Source organism: Aspergillus oryzae, chromosome 8, assembly GCF_000184455.2.
Source record: "Aspergillus oryzae RIB40 DNA, chromosome 8".
NCBI classification, from domain to species: domain Eukaryota; kingdom Fungi; phylum Ascomycota; class Eurotiomycetes; order Eurotiales; family Aspergillaceae; genus Aspergillus; species Aspergillus oryzae.
This window is the reverse complement of record NC_036442.1, coordinates 2,346,543-2,368,659: the sequence shown is the minus strand read 5'-3', so window position 1 is coordinate 2,368,659 and position 22,117 is coordinate 2,346,543. Positions and strand designations below refer to the sequence as shown.

Here is a 22,117-nt window from a genome sequence, read left to right as displayed (position 1 = left end):
TCCACCAGTATTGGAAGGTTTGTCACCGGCCTTCCTGCCAAAGTGACCAGGTCAGCTGCTCGTGGGCTATTGCACTTCTACATAAGTGAAGACGACGGCGATTATAGCTTTCCAGCCACGGTAGTTCGAGTCTCATGTAGAGGAACGTAATGGGAAGGGAATTGTTCGGCATAGTCATTTCCTAATGCCTTGGGCAGCATGATTAATTCCCGACCGTAAGAACGAAGCTTTCCCAACAGTGAGCCCGGAGCTACCGGGAGGTCATCAAGAGATGGGTGCATATCTCCTATTCGTATGATTAAACGTCGCAACGTTGTAACAATAGGGTTCAAAACCTTGATTTCAGTACTTGCTAGTGAGCTAGAATGTCCATTGAAATACTAACGCAGATGAGTGGGACCTCTACCGCGGTGGCAACAACTAAGCATAAACGCAAGATCCCCCGAGGCCTGGAACCGATTCAATGATAAGCTTTGCATAGGGTGGATACTCGATCATTTGTGACATGTCTTGCAGCCGGCCAGCAGCAGCGGCAGATGAAGTACCATGTTCCCTGACAGAGTGAGCAGCTGCATTGGTATTATGGTCCAACAGAAAATGTATACAGGAGCACGGTGGTCTCCGGCCGTGATGGCAAATTAACCCGTGCAGAGTAAGACTGTCTCGTCTACACTCAATGCAGAGCGCTGTGCTCCGTAGTCGGGGTTGATTCCCGGAAATCTACGAGGCTCTGCAGCTCAACAGGACATTCGTGGTACTCAACTGAGCGGCTGCAGGAAATCGGCTGCGAGATCAAAGCTGCGACAGTCGTCGTCTCCGTCGGCCTCACTGAAGTGGCGAAATAACTAGAGATCATTAGGCGGGCCTCACTGCCAGACAGCCAGCCACGTCAGTGGATCTGCAATCCCTTGCAGATGTACGTACCTAATGATTATAGTCTTCTCTGATAGCCCGGTATAGGTCGCTCTAACGCCTGGATCGACCGTAAGCCGAAAGGAGCGCTAATCACCCGTCCCCGTGTGTGACCTCCACCCTGGCCCACGGATTGTGCTCGCGTATATTGTGGAAGGTCTGGCATTAGGAGGAGGGACAACGTTATTGATCGATCTCGCCTCGTGCTTCTCCTGCACACGTCTTTCTAACCTTTACGGACTGGTTCAATGTACCTCGAGGAGAACAGCACTGTCTGTAATTTGCTTTACTTCCAATGTCGGATCCTGAACCCAGACAGTAGCATAACTTCACGCCACCCAGTCTCGTGGGTAGATATCTGATCGAACATCTGATTGTAAATCATGTGCATCTGAACATGCCGAATATAAAAGTCGGCACCATGTCAAAGGTGATTTGAAGCATTGAGTCTCGGATGGCTCGGTCCGATGTAAAGGGTGGAAGGGCGGTCAGGTCAAGGTCTGAGGATAAGGGATCGAGCTTGGTGAGGTCGACCGCAAAGTTAGCTCAGATCAGCAATTTATGATGTTAAAATGATGATAGAAGGACCAGGTCCTCTATTTACCATAGCAAATCTCCAAGGTGCTATTGCAATTCCAGCAACAATTCCCTGGAACCCAGAGTATCATGCTGTTGCGCCAACGATACGGGAGTATGTGTGTCTCTCCGTCACTCGGATGGCGACTGGACATGTAACTGGCATACTATGAGGTGTAACTGCGTCTCACTCTTATACGGGAAGGAAATCGGAGCCTGATAGGGATGGAGCTCAAGAGGATGGCAGTGGGGTATTAATTGACAACCTAATCAACTTTACATTTTAGCAAGAGCAAAAAACGCAGAGCTTAATAGCCATATCATCCAGAAGCAATGTGCACTCTTACCCTCGCCACATACTCGTTCCTGACAGGCTTTTGTCCTAAGATAGCTCTCCATGCTACCTTGGTTCCTTAAACTGTATCAAGTACGAAGAAACCAAGGCACATATCCGAGATTGCTTTGTGGCCTCGTTCATGATCACATACAAGTGATTATCCCGCTACTCGCGTACGTCATGCAATGCTCAATGCATTCCATTGAAGAGATATCTTTCCATATTCCCATATAGTCCCGCTTCGTACATGTATATTCGCTTCTGCGAGTGAATTGCTCGGAAAGGACAGCTGATGCCGTGGGCATGAAAGAGGGACAGCGTGGATAATAGATATGGAAGCGAACAGGGAAACAATCTGCAGCTGCGCGATGTTAAAATCCTTATTTGGTATTTAGGCAGTAGTGCCTAAAGCAGACAGGTCAATGCTCCAACTGAACAATAGTCTATCACTGAGTGCAAAAGCTCCTCATGGTGACAGCATGCATGGGTACATACCTTTCTGTAACCTCGCTAGAGTAGCCAAAGATGTGGCTCTTCCCTAGGACCATTGTCCCAAGTATATACCGCAGACGAGTATCGAAGTATTTGGACTCGTAGAGATACTACTTATTCGAACTGCAAGAACAAACGGTAGCCAAGACACCGGTATATCATACGGAGTTCCTTTGAGCGATGGAATTGGATGACTGACGATACAGACAAAACAGAATTAGTGCCTAAGAACTATAGGCATTGGAGCCAACTCCACAGAGGTAAACGAAGACCTTTAGGACAGGCAATTAGGGACTTGACTAGATGGCCGCGAGGAAAGAATCAAAGTGACCAGAAGCAGTGACAAGACGAATATGGTGACTAAGCAAGCACTTTTGGACAATATAAATGTCTTGTGTCAAAGATAATAATAAGTCGAGGAAGAGCTGTGCTAGGAGACTGGCTTGGGTGGACAGCCATAGCAATCATCGCACACCCCAGGTTAACAATTGACAGGGATTATTGGCTCTAGGTGTTCAACCAATATTCATTTCCTATCAACTAAGGTGCAATATTTAATAGTAGACTTCCCAAGCCTGACCGCGTGTGAAGGAAGCTAATTCCAGCACTCATCACTGGCCGAGGATGAGGATGTGCGTGCTTCCCGAGCACATTGTCTTAGTGGTTGATGTCTTCATCTCTCTCCCTTCCCTCTCTCTCTCTCCTGACATGAATGCAGATGCCAGTTCATGGTAGGGATCGACTTGAAGTCATAGACAAGGAATGATAAACACGCTCTCCATGGAATTTGCTCCAACTCTAGGGTCTCTCCTCGCTGATTCCGCATCTTCTACGTAATCTCACATGGTACCATACCAGAAGCAATTATCGGTCTGGGTAGTCTGAGTTTAAATTCGCAACCCACAGTCTTGCCATACCCCCCTGTACAGTAACCTGCGCTATGATGGAAGGACTTTGAGTTGGCCAAAGACATTTGTCTACAATGGTGCATCTAAAGCATAAGGCCAGCAAACAAAGTCTGAGTCACAGGAGAAGAATAAAGAAGAATATTCTTGTTAGTAGGAATAGAACAGAGTCATATGTGTAGCGGGGAGAAATTGGGATGCATTCCAATGCAAAACCCAAGTCTGGACACAACTCATTACTCCGTACTGGATAAGCCCTTTACACTCCATGATCTGGATGGTTTAATTTCAGTACGTACCCACATATCAGGCTGCTACTCATACTGTATTGGAGAAGATCGTCACGCCTAAACCCAATCAGTACCAAACTAGCATAGACACCAAAATGTGGCGGAGCTGACCGTTGAAATTTTCTAATCACGACGGAAGCGAAAGGGTGGCAGTAAAGGGGGTTTGTTGTTACTATGAGACCCTAACATTGGTAACAGTTCGAGCCCATCTGGCCACTAGGAACCAACGTGATCCCGGCAAAAAATGGTTCACACAACTGAGACGCTGAGAATTTATTATGATCTGTGAATTCTAATATCAGTCCAGAGTCTATCAACAAGACATAAGAATGAAAGACTCATCATATATCCTCTGCCCTCACGAAAAGCAGTCTATATATGAACTGTTGCCTTTTAGCCACTGCAGAGGTACAAGTACATGTAAGACTTCTTCTCTAAAGCTCTGCCCTAGTCGGATATTATCGGTATGTCAGAGCCGATAGGGCTCTTGTGGCTTTGAGAGCGCTAACTGCGCTGGTAGCCCTATTTGCTAACGGGGCCGCTGTGTCTGAATCTACAACGAGACAACCGACAGAATCTTACAGAGAAAATCATGCTGAGCGACAACCGCAAAATTAACTTACCCATGGGGTGAATATTCCTGGATTAAATGCCCACGGAACAGTTGTTGTCGTATCTTATATCTACGGTCCATCGTTCCTCCGTCTAAAGTGCCCGAGATTATGACGGCCCTTTGATCCATCCAGGCCGTTGCTCGTCGTCGTCCAGAATGATCACCACATGGGGTGATTTACTTCTTTTGTGGATGTATCACTGTCTCTCCCTTTTTTGTCCTTCTTACCTTTGCCCTACAATATGGTAGGGTGTAATTCGCAACATGTTATCAATCTAGCGACGCGCGTCCGCGTTCAAAGCTCTGCTATTTTCCAGAGACCAGCACACCAACACTAATCCCGCCAGGCAATCAGAAGTCAATCCTTACTAGTAGGAATTTCAACATGAGTTGTTGTATCCGAATGTGATCGATTCCTGCAGGGTCTGCCAAATGAGAGAACTGGCCCAGCCCAAGGCGCGGGTGTGAGCCACATGCGTTGGTCAATAATGCGTACGTTCTCGATTCTTCCGATGTGCATCCCGGCTGGTCGTTGAATCCCCGACTAATTGAAATGGCTATTTGTTTAGGCTTACTCGCATCGATTCAATGCTCGGAACCCTTGGCGGAATTTTCTGAGCAACCTTCCGTGTATCCCTCGATGTATACCACTTCCCGACCACGCCGTCTGTATATCATTGCAAGGTAGGCCGGGGCAGTGTAGCAACTGTCTGGATGGAGAAGGACCATGGATCAGACCTATGGTGCAGCGCCAGGGGGAGGGCAGACAAAGGACGGTCGGCACGAGGTAGGCTGAGACTCTCTTCCTCACTGCTCAGCAGGGTTTACAAAAGACCGCTGTCACTACTTCGCTTCAAGGGAAAGGTCGGTTCTATCACTCGCCTGAACAGACGCCATGGTGATCGTAATCCTGATCCAGAGACTTGACTTCAATGGTTAGCCGTTGGTACCCAGATTTCCCACTGCAAGATCTATGAGACGTGTTTTCTTAGCAGATTTAAACAACTCAGTACCACAAAAGGAGTGCTGCTAACCGTGCATTCCACATCTTTTTTTAGAACCATCAAATTTGAAAGGCATAGACAGCGCAGATAGTCTGATAGACTGAAAATGAGCCTGTTGGCCATCTGGGCGATGTTTGGTCGTAGAAAGCTTACAACCAGGGGCTGCGGTGATTGACCTCCCTCACTAGATGTATTCTTCGGTGCATTATCTTGGCTTGTAGCTAAGATTTTTCATTCGAAATAGATTTTATTAGATACCCAAATTGAACTCCCCGAGGCTTTGTAAAGATTTAGCTAGTAAACGTAGCACTGAAGGGATGACAGGGCAGCCTCGGCTCTTGAAACTGCTTGCGCTCTTAGCGAGGTGTCCACTGCCGAATCAGTCATTGGGGCACAAGATTGATACGACGAGTCATGACATCTCTCCGGTCCCTATACCGTTTTTTTTTTTTTTTTTTTTTTTTTTTTTTTTTTTTTTTTTAGGTCACAAATTGCCGATCAAAATTTGGGTGGGCCGCGGGTAACTCACGGCCAGAACGACACCACCAGAACCGGTTGCTCCGCATAAAAACTAACATCAGTCAGTGTCACTTCGGTATCAGTGGGCAACAACGCTGTAGAACTTTGGGTTGATCCAGCTTTTCCACGCTTTTCGCCACAGTCCTGGCCTTTCACTTTCACGGTAGGAAGCTCCACAGGGTGATTTCACCGCTCGAGTTGTGATTGGCGTGTTGTGCTTGCAAGTCAGCCAGCCACTACACCAGACGCTGCTTTCCGTCTGTACTTCAGCCAGCCACAACAACGAAGGGGCATTTCTCAACGATGGTATTTCCGCGGAGATCACTCCTATTTCAGTCAGCAATCTCTCTCTACGACGAATTAGGGCAGTTCAATTAGTGGGTTCCTTCTCTGACCCGTGTTCATCCGGACGAGGTATTCATTCGAAGCCCAACGTCCTCGAATATTGACTCCCACACACATCCCGCCCTCAGAAAACAGGTTGCCTTGCTGGGGGATCATGGGGTCTCTTCACAAAATGCCCCCGATGAGCCCCTTCAGTCACGTCGATTTTCGAGAGGAGATGAGGGAACTCACTTTACCAGAGCTGCCAGAAGATTTTGAATGTATTTTTGCGCATCGGTTCATCTCCTCACTACATACTTGGGGTTTGGCTATAGGCGGGCCCGTAGTTATGTCGACCACGGGTATATTGGACATTTCCCGTAACCAGCACTTGTTATGATTTAATAATTGAATACCTCAACCCTCTATATATGGTTAGCCCAATACCAGTAATTTACTGTATATAGGCGTACTCATCGAAGGAAATCATAGCAAAGGCATTGCCACGTAACAAGCTCGCTTGAACGGAGCGAGTACAGCGCGCGAATACAGACATGGTAATAAGGATGTCTTGAGCATGTACAGATATAAGGTCAGGTCAAAAACGAGAATAGCCAACACAACCGCTCAACGCGCGTTGCGAGAAATATACGAGAGAAGGATCGCTCGGACGGAAGCTATCTACCCGGCATGTCTCTCAGATAGGTCCAAAATATCAGGCTGGGACCCACAATCGGAGATTTTTCAACAGCGTCTATTAGATTGGCTAGGATTAGTACGTGGCGTTCTTAGTCACCCATGACTGGCCTCGAGAGCTTGCGCGATGCGGAAGTCAGGCAGCTATTTCCATCGATCATGGTTGGCTATCCCGTATATCCTGTTGGAACCAGGAAGTACCAGTGATGCTGAAATCTAGTGATATATGCAAAATGAGATCCGCAAGGCTATCTACACTGTCATTAACATCTATGCATCGCTATGTTACTGTCATATCCTTGAAGGGAGACTATACTGATCACATCATTATTCTCAAAATATTATGAGCATATAAGACGAGAGAAGCGCCCAGTAGCACAAGCTCTCCTAAGAATGTGAATACTGGATATAGTATTAAGTAGAATGATGTGCTGCTCCGTACAACCTATTAACTCTCACTGTCTCACAGATATGACAAGGCTGTTATCGGAATGTGTGAAATATCTGCATGCTTCGGGAGTGACGAAACACTGGTGTGTAGTCTGAATTAAGCTACAGAGAATTACGGTATTATATCGTTCTACGCCCCGCAAAGCATTCTGTTCAGGTTGCCGTGAACATATTTACTTGAGCTCTGGTAGAATTGGAACAGCATTTTGTAGTACCTCAACCAGTATTATTCGCTCATAGCACCTGCCAGTAACGACCATTGTACTGTACCGTGGCCTATGCCTGTTAGATTCATCGCCCTTCCTTGCGGCAAGGCCACCTTGTATCATTGTGTATTTCGCTGAGTCAAGTAGCGTATCGAGTGATAATTTGGTCTATCCATGATTGATTGTGTCACAATTTGGTACTTGTTTTGTACGCCCCCTTCTCAGTTAACATCTGCCAGAAAAAAAGACAAGTCTTGCAGATTGACCAGAGCTATGTGAAATATTGAGGAAGACATCAATCATGGCCACAGAAGCAGGTCTGGTGGTAAGAGCGAATATGGGATGTATTACTAACAGGCAGAGGGAGCACCGGGATTTTCGGAGAATATCCCGTGCGTTGATACATCGGACAAACGGATTCCTTCCTGTGCCTTCTCCCTCTCTTTCCCTTTTGACTGATTGGATGCAGTAGGTGCGATTCTGCTGCTCTGGCGTTAAGCGTCTGTGTGTACCAATGCTTTTTATAACATGAATTTTCCATCTGCATCGGCCAGATATGTGCTTTTTTCCTCACACACGCCTGGTTTGACAATTACCCCCCCACCCCCAAATTCTAATATTGTTCTTTGTTTATTTCAGTAATTCCATGTTCAACCATGTTCGTATTTGACAGATGCTGACATCCATAGCTGGATCGAGTATAGGAGAACCAATGGCTGTAACCGCCGCGATGCCCTGAATCTATCGGATCCGCCCCCTTTCCCTTTACCGACCGCCATCACAGTGATGCCGTGCCATCCCACCTATCGAGCCAACACAGACATGTTGAACTGCGCCATCTGAGCGATTGGAATGGGCTGAAATCAATGGTAGCTGCTCACTATCAATGGGTTCTGGTGGTCGATTGATAATATACGCCGACCGTCGCCTTACCCTTTTCCTAACTCCTGAAAATCCAGCATCAGACAGCTACTTTTGATAGCCCACACTCAGGGCGTCTGGTAGCTACTCAGTCCACTGGTTCGATTCAGGCCGTGATCTCTTTGGGTACTAAAGGGCTATCGGTCTTGCTACTTGTCTCTAATGTAGTAGCGGTGACAGCTCTTGGACCAGAGGTGGTTGGTTTGCCCTGGCTCTTGAAGTTGGTAGATTTCAAGATCAACGCATTAGTGGATACATTCATGCGGAAAGGCTTGTGAACCTGCTTATACGGGGTGTCATAACTTTCTTGAGGTTTATGTTGGCTGCTTGCACCAGTACCCTTTGTTGTATAGACTGTGGCGTGGCTTAACGCCGGTAGTGATGACTTTATAATTCACGGGGTTCTGCTTCCTGGTTATAAACGTCAAGGGACGGTCAACGTACCTTATCGGGACGGCCCGAAATGTCGACGCTGGGGTTGGCTTTAGTAGGCCGGTGACTACGGGACAGACCCTGGGAGAAGGAACGCTGGGAAACAGTTTCATAAAATGCCCGATGATCACTCTTGGAAAGTAAGCGCTGGCTTATAAACATTATCCCTTGTGAGGCCTTGACGCCAGGCCTAAGTGAGTATCACCTACCTGCTACTATAACGCCTACGTCGCTTTTACATTGGCCCAATTCCCGCGTCGTCCCTCGCAAGTAACACAAGCATGCATTATTTTATGATTATGAAAGCCCAATTCCAGATCTCTTGTTTGAACTAGTGAGCACGATCGGATAGTACCTACGGTTGATCATCCTTTTTTCTCCCGGACAACAACCGACGATGATTTAAGGAGAAAATAAGGGCTCATGATTACATAAAAAATGCCAGCGATTGAGAAAGACTTCTATCAATTCTTTAGTTCCGAGACCTTGCATATATTATTGGCCCTACCAAGGAAGAAGCACTTCCCTCATTAGATCGAGGCAAAATTACACCATTCCCAAGGCTTCCGTCGTTCATTATTTAGGTTTGAGTGGGCGTCCCACAACGAGATAAAAAAAATAGATAAGAGGATCAAGACTCGAGACACCCCTTAAAACCGAGAAAACAAAAATATATGCATGAGGAACTAAAAATGGTGATGGTTTGCTCACCCAGCCTGTTTGAGTGCAGGCCCTTATTCGAGATGTGATGTCTTGCTAACGTTCGTACCTAGCAACCCACTCCCTCACCTAAGTCAAGTGCTGATATCTCTTCCTTATTTGATCGAGTACGTCTAAAACGTTCATGGTGTACTTTGCGACACTGCGCTGATTCCGACAGATCAATGAACTGAGTCAACATGTCACTATGCTGACTGCAAAGCTATTTGCATCCATTTATCAGAATGACCCTGGTTGTCTATCCCCACTGGGTGACATTGATGACATGATTCGACTGCAGTTCATGCTATCCGAAGAGATATCGCAGCTCTATGCTATACTACATCATTACGGGCAGTCCTCGAGGCCTGTATTATGAACATTAATGATTCGTTGGAAATGGACTTTACTCGAACGTGGGTTGAGAGCGATCACGAAAAGCTGACACGTCGCCACAGCACTGTGACTGCAAGATTTGTTATTTTTGGCATGAATAACGCGCACAATTGTACTATCTGGTTTCCTGGTAAATTTGAGATTTATCTCTGTGGATCTCAAAGTTTCTCCTATTGTGCTCCAAGTGCGTCTTCTGACCGGAGTGTTGGGGGTAAAATTGCTGCGTTTTTATGCGGCATTCCACTTTTGCCTTTGGGTCACATGGGCCCTGTAAATTATTTCAAGGTGTGATCCACGTAGCAGTAAGGATGATCAAGGTAGAATGAATGCCAACGGTCTATCTGATATGTGTAAAGGAGAATCCTAGCAGGATCAAAGACGGCCCCATTGCGTAAAGAGAGGGAGGCTGTTTGGAGTTTCCTAACTTCGGCTGTTGTATTACCGACTGGCCGACGCATTGAAGTGGATTTCAGTCTTGGAACCAGCAGTTAACTGGATCCGTTTGGCGCAGTCATTGGCTGGGGATTTGTCCCTAATCTGTTTCCCGAATGCTCCACCCTATGTTACAGTTTCCTTCGGCCGAAAGTATATCCATCAACAAAAGAGCGTCGATTGAGGGCTGCATCCTACTGGTAGAAGAGCTTGACCCAGGGTTCCCCTCCAGCCATTCTTCAGATTGTTTCAGCCTATTTTAGCCTGCTGTAAAATCTTTTGAGCTACTGTTCCATTGATGCAAAGGAGTGTGTACCACCCGGATGCACGGGAGTGGATACTACCGAAAGATGAGAGCAGCACCTACCTACTCGGCAAAGATGGGATCTAGGGAACAGAATATGTTAGTTGTCTAACGTAGTGGCGCCCTGCTAAGCCCAGAACCTCAACATATAAAGTTTTCTCTGGATTAAGTTTGGCAGCGGCAGAAACGGCACATGTACTCCGTTAAAATACATGGCGATAGAACTCTCTTCAAAGTTATTTCTGAGTGATGGAGATTGGGACAGCTCTAGGAAACGCTAAAAAAGATATGCAGTGGCCTCGTATTGCTTTGTGACCGCTTGCTCGGCCATTGAAAAAAAAGTGATACCTCCGTGGCAAATGACCTCGGGAAGGAAGATCTCAACAAGCACGGGTCCGATCGAGGCTGATTGATCGGCAACTGCCGCATGAAGGGCCCCATTGGAAACCTGTCCCACCGAGAGTTCTTTATCTAACATAGTGATTTCAGCTCCTTCCTACTCCGTATAATAGTCCAGATTACTGCAGGTAACGTATATATGTTGCTTGCTAGTCCAACTATTTAAGATCTCGGAGATCCTCGGGCCCTCGTTATGCATTATTTTTCATGTCGTGTGTCCCGTCTTCTATGCGCTATACGATATGGATGAGTAGCTATGAAGTCAGGTATGTCATCTAGACTCGTAATGCTATTGTTGCTCGTTTGTACGTTTATGAAGGGTCCTGATATCCCTTACCTAATGTCCTTATCCTGTCTAACCTTCTGATTATGGTTTACCGGGAGACCCTGCATCTGGTTAACAGCGCGGCGCCGATCTTCCACAACCTTCCTACTAACAACCTCCAAACACATGACATATAAAACGTTGATTTTGCAACCTAAATACTGAACGTCCCGAGTATCGCGGACGTGCATAGTGCTGCAGATCTCCTGTATCCGCATCCCAGATCCACGGTGACGCTAGTACTTACCTGGAACGCCACTTTCATAGCGGTCAAGCCGCCAAGAATTCGCTTAATATGAGTTGACAGCATGCCCCTAGGGTCACCATGGTCACCACGCCTCTTTTTTAATGAGTGATGAGTTTGTGCAGAATCGTGGTTCGCAGCTCAGACCTTATTAGATGTATAGAGGTAACGTGAATGATGACTTTAGGGCACGGAAAGGGGGCGTGTCCACGCCGAGTACTATGTGCGAAAAACCGCTGAAGCCGGAACAGAACAATCAGGATACCTCCCGAATTGGCCTCGACGGGGCGGGGTGAGCTCGATGCAGATAATTAGCAGGAAGGGGTGAAGGGAAAGTCATATGCATGCCATGCGGTGCAATTCAAATGGAGGGAGCCTACTCGATGATACTACTGTGTGCGGGGTTCTTAGGAGCGGCAGGGAGCCCGGCGACTTCCATGCTAGATAGATATCCATGAAATCGCCACCTCGAAGGGGCTGCAGAAAGCTGTTCAGATTACATGTCAATCCGATGCCAAGGGTTGCACGTTGACCGTACACCCACAAACCCTTGGCGTGAATGTGACTTAAGTGGTGACTAAGGGCCGTTGGCTAGCTGTCTTTATGATTATATCATACTCTAATTTCTGATGCTATCGTACCAGCACATCTTAACAGGCTTTCTCTCGTCTCGTAGTTTGCATGGAATCAAAGTTGGACTCTCCTTCCTCTTCTGAGACAACGACAACGAAAAAGAAACGACCGATCCTCTCCTGCCTTCCGTGTTATAGGCGCAGAGTGAAGGCGAGTTTCTGCACCTACTTACGTGCCCTACTTCTTCTGTCGGATGGGTTTCAATATTCTGCACAATACACGAAGTAGGGTGAAGGCTAATCAGCATCCTGCTGCAGTGTGATCATCTCATGCCCTGCACACCGTGCTGCCTACTGAGATTATCGTGAAGTCGGACTCAGCCTTTCTAGTTCTGCTAGCCGGCTCTCCAAGTTTGTGCATTCCTCTATTATATTTTGGATCAATTCTGACTGCAGCATATATTCCTTGCGACCTTCTTCTGTTAATTCGCACTGTGTAGGTGTGCCCCGTACGGGTTTTGTAAGTCACGCTCCGGGTCAGATTAAGCGCGGTTTTACCCTTCCTCGCGTAAAGCAGCGCGTCGCCCAAGCTCCAACAGAAAGAAAAATCGACCACCCCACTCGAACGCACAGTCAAATCTATACTCTAACCTTCATACAGAAGGTGTCTTATCTCACGAACATATTCTATGGTGTTCCCATGGCTACCCACTAGCTTCTTCGTTATGCCTGACGTTTGATTATCGGCATTAGATCTGTGTATTGGGGAAAATTGGATAATACCGCTTTATCATTTGTGGATTTGGGATTATCCGAGCTGTACATGCATATATAATCTTGAGTGCCAGGCCATATGGTAGGCTCACAGATATAGAAAAACACTATCGGCTTGGAGGAACAACAAGCTTGTGCTGTGGAGCAAATTCCACAGCTCTATGTTTATAGAAGATCCAGTAACTAAGGGGTATGTTCACGTAATTGAAGTTTGGATTCTCAGCATCCAGCCAATGTATGCTAAGTACAAGTTGGACGTTTCTGCAGCAATTATGAAAGGAAAAGCAAGCCCGGGATATTTCCTTGCGTGTCCTCTATCAGTTCGGTGACTGGATGAAGTTGTGGTATTCATATCATCTTCCTCTCTTGTAGTTGTGGTCTTTCTGTTTGCCACAGGTTTACAAGCCAGATAACCTACGCTTGGTGCGCAGGAAGTCGCCAGCGGTGTTCAAATTCAGTACAAGTTACGTTACTAGATGGCCCTACTATAAATACCTGGGATGCGGCGGTAAGCGAGGACGGATGATCCCCCCTTCCCCTCGGGCTCGCCGTACCTTCGTGTTCATTGTCGAGTGCCGCGACAGAATTCTTCTGCCCCACTGAGCCTGGAATTAGGTCCCGAATTCACAAAACCAAAATTCGCCTTTTTGACCTGAGATTACGGTTGGTATGCTGGGGATGCAACCATATACGTATCACCTCTGGATCCCTGAGTGGTCTTTGGACTTTCAGTTTAAGTTTTGGTGCCCCATGCATCCAAAACCTCTGCGCTGTCGATTTCGTCTGGCTGTCGCCAGTTCACGTGGGCCACATTGTGTATCTGTCACGATCTTACATATGTTTAGGCCTATCAGCATCGATCCCACTATTGCTCGATGGTTGAGCCCCGCTTGGACGTTATCCCTTCCGTTAATCGGGTGCAGGACCACAATAACTCAGGCGCTTGAAGACAGATGTCTATGAAGTGTGTGCCCTGTCATCAGTTCAGCATGTTAGCTATTATTTAGCCGGAGCCCTGGATTGTGGCCCCCTGGCATTTTTGGATCGGCGTGGGTAGGTTCAGTCAACCGTACCCGGAAATGATGATGATCTTGGATCCATCTCACTAACACCGGGCCCCTCACTAACGCTCGTCATAAATACCCTAGACCGAACCTAAAAGAATATCAGGCCGTCGAAGATGAGAGTCCCATAGGTGGAACAAACACTCGGTTACCAAAGAGACGCATCGTGTTCTCAGTTGACAACCTGAACTGGTCGTTGCTTTATTCCTCTATTATTTTATGTTTAATACGAATCCCACTCGTTCATGACCACGACCGTTAGCTCATACCAATTCCAGTGACTAGTAGACATAATTATGGTGGATAGACGTGAGTATTGTCCTTCGTCACTGCTCTGGGATTTCTAGTGGTCGGTAGTATTGACACTTTACAAGTCAACGCAGCACGTGCCCTGCGCGTCGCCGAGATTATTAACGACTACCGAACGCTCCTTGTGCATATCGCTCGGCATAATGTCCAGATCCCAACGGAAGATTATCACGAAGAAGCATACAAAGAGATTAGAGATGGTCTTGCTGCTGCCCAGGCACTGATGTCAGCCAACTACAACCCCATTGTGGCATCTGCACAGTCCAACACGGAGACGGAAAAGGCAGAACTGAAGAGGTACGGGGACCCGCTGTATCAGCTGGCTCGGCGTATCCTGATTATCTGCAGAACTATCCTTGACGCAAGTGCTCGGCGATTCCAAGCGCACCGTATCTACCTCCGGGTGGCAGTCGCCAGAAGATGGGTCATCGCCCGGCAGGATATCCTACGCGGAGCACGGCCAGGAATACAGCATACGGCTTCACTTATTGCCGTGGGCAATACATTCCGACAGGTAAATCGTGCCCTATACTTTCAAATTTGTAAGCACTAGATTCACTGACGATGCAATAGGAAATGGCGCGAGTGACGGACCAGTACGCTGTGGATGATCTGCGGGCCGCGGATACGCGGGCAGGATATTGGACTGAAGAGGATCCATCACTACCGGAGATCCTTGACTGGATTCATGATCACTTGTAGGGAGCGCGTGATTGATTGTAAGCACACCACGAGTCAGATTTATTTGAGGACAACCAACAGTACTAGAACTTGGCACCAACATTCGAAATTACCGGCTTATACCCTTCATCTCGACGATGTGATATGTGTGACTCTAGAGAGAGGTTAGATCGTTTTCAGCTATTTCCAGAGACCATGTTATGTGACTTCTTAATCCTAGCGTCTCAGCCATTTCCAATACCAATGTCGTTGGATATCGTGTTTGCTGTTCCTGGGATATGATAGCCCGATGAGCGGTCAGAATGACCGAGTCCTTTCCTTCAAAGCATACTGACATATGCTAGAGAAGTTTCTGACAAATTCGAGTATTTGGCCTCAGATCTGCCTTCTAAGCACGCTTATTGAGTTTCTTCAAATCTGGGGACTAATCCCTCCGCTTCGGAGAGGACACTTTGCAACTAATCGATTCTCTTAGTTCTCTGGTTGGCCAATACAACCAGACATACATCAGCGATACTCTACGCTGTGTATACTAAGAGAGTCCTGTCACAGATTCGCTGCCACCACTCAACTAACAAGAACAATAAGCGACATCGTGCACTACCAAAGATGAGTGCGAACCGATTTTACACATGAGGACTCAAACAAATGCCCCCCTAACGTATCACGAAGCAGTATCAACTTTCATCGCAGCTTAGATCCACCGACTACTGCTATATGGCCTTCTCACTCGAGTTGCACGTTACCATGATTGGAACATACATTCACAGTGCTCGTCAGGCTCGAATTACCTATCTTTAACGAAGCGAAGTAATTTAGAAATGCTCTATAGAAACCAAAAGGAATCTCTTCGGGATACAAGGAGCATCGCTCGCTCTGGCTACTCTAGAGGCATACAGTGGGGGCCGACCTCTAGACCCACATACCATCGTTATGGGCAGTAATACACCTCCTCAAGGCATGAATGTGGGATTTGACCACTGCACTCGGCACTCATGGATTCATTCAGACATGAGCAATATCCTGTATTCCATTCGGGGCCTATGTGAGTTTTCACGAAAAATGACTGCTACATATAATCACAAATATCACCCAATTCACTGACCCATGCATCATCATTTGATCTTGTTGTCTTCGGAGCAAGAGGCTTTGTTTACTACGTTACCGACGAACTCATTCCTTTCCTCTGCAATTCACGGACGTCTACACGTACTTGAAATGGGATGAGCATATATACTCCACATACCGGCTGTTTTCCCACGCCCGTCCGTTCGGCTTATCGGTTCATCAAGTTCGTCACATCCCACGGTGAGCAGTATCCATCGCAGCAGTGGACGCTTTGCTTTTTAGATAGGCGCCGCTAGTGATGGTCTTTAAGCCTACGAAAGTTGTTGGAGAATATACTAGCCTACTCTGGGTGAGCTAAATGATCCAAGTACATACCTACGACGAATGCATATATCGACATGGGAACTGAAATTACCACAAACACTGTCCGGATACCCCTGTGTCGCCAACGGTTCTCTATTTGACTTGCGGGCTTTTAGTGCCTTGCTAAAATTACACATATGACGAGATGTAAATACTGGTCCGGGCATACAAAGGATAAAGTGACTGCATGTCACATTAATAAAAACGCGACTTCAGCCCAGGGCTTACAATATGTCCCAATTGGGGTTATGTCGAGTCACGAGGTAAATGCGTCGGGTGTAAGGCAGTCCCTGGTTCTTGGAAAATGGCTGACGGAGCCACCAAGAACTTACGCGAACCTGAACTAAAGAGCCTATATTATATAGTAACTTTAGTTTCACATTTATGACCTTTCTCTAACTACTTCTCGATCTTCGATCCGCGAAGATACGATGACACGGCTAGCGGGGCCGGAGACCGCTCCCACTGCATCGCTTGCCATCATCGATTACTTGTGCTGGAATGTCTGCTTGGCTGGAGATAGCCATCTTGATGAATTCAATTATGCGGAAGCCGTTGCATTTGGCTACCCTGGGGAAGTAGGGAACTTGTGTCCTGTCGGTGTATAATCGAACTTGGTTCTTAGTATTTCTATTGTAGGTTGGCTAAGCAAATATATCTGATGTATTGACCTTCCAATACCCATCTAACTCGCTTTGGACAGGAACTTATTTCATGAGTATCATAACAAAGCAATCATGGACCTCCTGTCTTCGCTTCTCCAGAGAAGATAAAGCAGACTGTCCGTTCTCATCTCACGCTCTCAATCTCCACCAAACAGGCTCATCTGTTTTATCTACCCCTGTAAGATGTGGCAGGGACTTCAGCATGTTTGCCTTGTCGAACGGTTGTCGGGCCTTTGTCCTATCACCTGTTATTTCATACGACTTTGCCAATGCCACCAAAGCCATGATGGTCTGCGGACATTCCTCCCCAGGAAGCTTGGATCACGTGTACACTGTACGGAAATGGCGTCGTGCTTGGGGCTAGATTGAAGGATAAGGACCTCTGTCAGGACAGCAGCAGATTGCACGGTTTTCTGATGGTCTTTACCTATGAAGTGTTCCTGGGGAATTGAGGATCACACGATGCTGGACAGCTTAACCTAGCGTGGATAAATTCGTTGGACCAAAGGTTCGGCACCGGATGACATGGATCTTCTCATAGGTAGGCTCAGCTTTATTCCATGCCTTGCTCTACATGATAATTGTACAGGCAGATCATTGAGTATACGTCGAATAGCCTCCAGCAAAATTAGGACTCATACCGCAAGGTGCTGGGGATACCGAGCTGAGAATACGTGAACTGATTGAGGATACTTAGTATCACCAAACGACAATGTGCTACACCAGGCTGCCTTTCCTAAATTTCGAGTTCGAGTTACTTGCGAGTGTTCTTCCCCTACACAACAAACATGTAGAATCCTGATCGATCATTATATTCCACCATATCTTCTGAAATATGAGGCAATGCACAATTAAGCAGGTCCCAAGTCATTCCCATACGCTCCATGGCAGCTTAAACGCCCAGGCCCGGAGTTATATTGGATGACACCAGCTACCGGATCCGTTAGTAAGAAAGATATTGCATAGCCCAGAGAACACTTGCCTGTGGAGAGCTGGACGTGATGGTTTGGGGCCAGATGCGGGAATGTCCTGCAGGTACAGGAGATTGAACCAGGATCGGTTAGCTGTCTTCCTAGTCGGTATGAACACCTAATGCAGCCGCCTCTCTCAATTCCATATCCACTACTTCCATCAGCCTTGATCACAAAACTGCCCATGGTACGCCTGCTATAGCACTAAATAGCTATAACCAAGCAAGAGACATACTTCTGCTGTACTGTGAATCTGACATTGTCTGTATCCCAACCGAAACATCTATTCAGATTCAGGTTGACCTTGTGTCGTTGGCCAAGATGATTGGTGCAGTCTGCCACGAGGAATGCCGGTGGTGAGTCATCTGCGCGACGCATACGCTGGGCTGGTGACCGAGGACTCGCCGGTGACCAAGGACCTGATGACCCTGGACTGCCTGGTGACCCAAGGCTGTTTGGTGACCCAGGACTGCCTGGCGATCCAGCGCTGCTTGGAGTCCCAGCGCTAGATGGTGACCCAGGGACGTCCTCCGACGAGGCGACAATTGCAAAGTTCCCACAACTCCTGTGCAAATTCGATACTATAGCTGCTGCAGCTGCTGCAGGATCGATTTGTATGGGGCTTGGCGAGCGATTTTGGTCGGGGGGTGGAGAAGGAGATTTTGAACCAGGCATGGGAAGGCCTAGACCAACAGCCAACGCTGATAGATACAGAAAAAGAATGGTTAGAACCTGATTCATCTTGTTCTATGGCATGGGGGATGATTCAGTAACAGCTATATGGCCAGAGGGAGATAATGTAAGTAATAATTAACACCAAAAAAGGGGGCCTCGATTGGGCTCTTTGTCACATTCATAATTATATAGGACGTCAGCCAGTACTAATGCCCTTATGCGGCATTTATTAGAATACCACAGACGACTGGAGAGAAGCAGTCTTTCTTTCTGAGTTTTACCTTTTAGCTTTTCTTTGTGTAGTCGGGCTGGGGCTCAATGCCATGGCCGACGGGTGGCTCGGGCAATCAATGGATATCACCTTTTCCCTTCCGCTATTGGTTGGAGCTGCATGTTTTTCTCTTCTATTTAAATATCTGAATGTTGATTACGGGGGCATTGCTCGCGTCATTTTAAGCTCGGTTTGCCATGAGCAGGGCTTTTTCAGTGTTAGGGCTTTTCTTGTTTCAGAAATTCGCATGACACGGAATATAATGCCAGGTGTAATTACCCCTTCCTTAATCTTGTATAGCGTTGTTATTATCCGCTTAAGATCTTCTAGGTCGACAATAGCCGCAGGCCAAGCTCACTAACTGTCTGTCGCGAACTGTGCGGTCGCTCCGCAAGAAGATGTATCTAGTCTGGAGAACAAGGCGGCCTTGTCTAGCATAGCAGCTGTAAGAGGCGCAGTAGGTATCTTTGGCGGTAAATAGCTGCCTCCCTGCCTCAAGGAAGAAGTTTTGCTGGGGGTCGATGCGGTCATAAGCTTTAATACTGATGCTGGCGTACCTGATTTGTAATCTTTCGCAGTTAATATATATAAGAGGTGCTATCTATTATCTGTAGAACAACTTTAAGAAATATTAGAATTCTACATATATAGTTTAGCTGCTCATGCTTGAATGCCCATGATCCATCATTGAATACTTACCGTATGGAGGAACCCTAAAAGAGTGATAGGGCACAGGCTCCATACAGGCACCACCGGAGTCAGTAGATCGAAGTTAGTTTTTGCTAATATTAGCCAGGATATCAAGAATGGTTAGGCTCGGGCACCATTATGAGTTAGTGCCAAAATTCTGATACACTTTTATCAAGCACCCTTTGTCTCCGCAGTTGGGCCTTGTTAGGAACCATCGAATTTGCTGTCCACAACACTAGGAACGAACCACACTTGCATTTTAAAACAGTAAGCAATCAGCCACTTCATGTGGTCTTGAAGGGTACTAAGGAGGATTCAATATTAGTGTATAAAACAATTCATGATATCCTAGAGAACATCCCATCTCGCTATCGGGGACCGGGCGGAGCGCTTGCCGTCTTGAGCAATGGCGAACTCCTCGGCGAGCACGTTTGGGGCTACGCTGATATGCAAAATCTGGTGCCCATGACCACATCTACGTTAATGCCAATATGCTCGATCACGAAACAAATGGTGTGCATGATCCTGAAAGATCTGGAGCGCAACCCCACGCCTGAGATGGTGAAGCGGGGCAACGTATCTCGGCAGTTTTCGGACGCACTTCACCAAATGCTCCATCCCGACCTCACTACAAACACCGCACTTGAACTAGAGCATCTATGCCATAACCAGTCTGGAATTCGAGACTACTGGGCTATGTCCATGTTCTGGGGTGCGCATCCTGATGGTGTATTTCGACTCGAAGAAGACGCCAAGAAGGCTCTGGAGAGGACAAAGTCCCTGCACTTTGAACCCGGGACACAGTACTCCTATTGTAACTTGAACTTCTATATTCTCGCTCGACTTATTGAGAACGTGAGTGGGCAAACGCTGAGCGCCCTACTTACCGAAAGGCTCTTCCTGCCGGCTCAGATGAAAACGGCGCGCTTGTGTGCAGACAACGCTAATCTTCCACCACCTTGTGTTGGGTATGAAGGGACCGAGTCCTCTGGGTTCATTCCAGCCATCAATCGCATGCAATGGTCTGGCGATGCAGGGGTTGTCGCTTCCCTTAAGGACATGATTGCATATGAGCATTATTTACTGACTTGCTGGGATGAAGAGAAAAGTGTGTATCGGGCGATCGCGCAACAGCAGTCGTTCAAGGATGGCACAGTTGCACAATATGGATACGGCCTCAAACATGTTACTATCAGAGGCATGGCTACGATCGGCCATGGTGGTGCTCTTCGTGGATTTCGTCTCCATAGAATCCAGGCTCCATCAGAAAAGGTCGCAGTTGTGGTTATGCTCAACCATCAGGCTGATGCAGAAGAGGCAGCCCAGGATATTATGAAAAGTGTTCTGGACATATTTCCAAGCCATGTTCCTCAATCTGACCCTGTCAATCCATCCCCGGATTGGTTTGGCACCTTTTACGACCCGGATGCACAGCTGGTTGTTGAGATTAGGCATGGTGGTCAAGGCCATGTAATCGTTTCCTATGCGGGCTCCGACGAAACATTGATCTGTGTTGGAGAGAACGAAGCCGGATCGAATAATACGGTTGGCATAATCGATGGTGGCATACCCAAGCTCCGTCGCTTGGTAGACAATCGTGTCCTCGATGTCAAGCGTGTTGCTACTGGCTATCCACCACATAAAGACGATTACCTCGGCGAATATTACTGTGCTGAAATCGACTCCACCTTTCGTTGCAGTGGCGCAGGGGGTATGTTATATGGGCATTTTGAAGGATACCTCGGTCAAGGACCACCTCACCTTATGCGATATATTGGGGAAGATATATGGATGCTTTCATGTCCACGAGGCTTAGATGCGCCGGCACCCGGGAACTGGACAGTAGTATTCCAGCGCGCTGACCATGGTGATATTACTAGTGTTACGATTGGCTGTTGGCTAGCCAGGAAAGTTGTATTTGTGAAACGGTAGATAGGCACTTGAGAGAATATAAGTTGTAAATTTGTTGACGACAATCTTGAACCTTATGTTGCAACTAGTACTATAATAATAATGCAAGGTCACATCCTTGAGTTTTCACCCTAGTACGCTGAACCATCTCCCTCAGCAATGATCCTTATATCTGAACCTCGGATATTGTCCAGGTGCCTTTAGTTCCATATCTTCAAGTCAACGAAACAAAGGCCTGTATATGTGGGACCTAAGATGTAAATACAGGTCTTTTTCCGGATTCTCAAAATAACGATGATGATGATAATCATCATCGTTATTGTTATTACTTTTTCCGTTTGCTTTCCTGGCTGTCATGAAGTTATGGTTACCAATTAACAGAACTATCGACTGCAGAGCTATTCAAGACCGCGGCATTGACCTCTGTCCTCGACAGCATCAGGTAGAGCAAGGAGAGAATGAGCGCATTAACGAATCAGATAATTGTCCAGTATGTTCTTCCAATGAACCAACATCACCGGAGGCACTCACTCCTTGCTTTCGTCACCGTCAAGTCCACTGTTGTTGATTATCTGGCCATTCGCAACCACAATGCGATATATGCGTGCGTCAGCGACGTTAGCGAGA

At 47.0% G+C, this 22,117-nt stretch overlaps 3 protein-coding genes across 3 annotated transcripts; 2 read left to right on the top strand and 1 right to left on the bottom strand.

Moving 5' to 3' along the window:
* Positions 1-14,182: 14,182 nt before the first annotated feature.
* Positions 14,183-14,748, top strand: AO090010000372 (uncharacterized protein; the record flags this gene model as incomplete). The annotated part of the gene is made up of 2 exons (XM_023233671.1): positions 14,183-14,195; positions 14,234-14,748. The coding sequence occupies 2 exons, from the start codon at positions 14,183-14,185 to the stop codon at positions 14,746-14,748; spliced, it is 528 nt and encodes a 175-aa protein (XP_023094165.1).
* Positions 14,749-17,689: 2,941 nt separating this feature from the next.
* AO090010000374 (uncharacterized protein) lies at positions 17,690-18,684 on the bottom strand (the record flags this gene model as incomplete). Its single annotated transcript, XM_023233669.1, has 2 exons — positions 17,690-17,708; positions 18,179-18,684. The coding sequence occupies 2 exons, from the start codon at positions 18,682-18,684 to the stop codon at positions 17,690-17,692; spliced, it is 525 nt and encodes a 174-aa protein (XP_023094166.1).
* A 1,342-nt stretch (positions 18,685-20,026) lies between these two features.
* On the top strand, positions 20,027-21,511 carry AO090010000375 (uncharacterized protein; the record flags this gene model as incomplete). Its single annotated transcript, XM_023233668.1, has 1 exon — positions 20,027-21,511. One exon carries the CDS (start codon positions 20,027-20,029, stop codon positions 21,509-21,511), a length of 1,485 nt encoding a protein of 494 aa, XP_023094167.1.
* Positions 21,512-22,117: the final 606 nt, after the last annotated feature.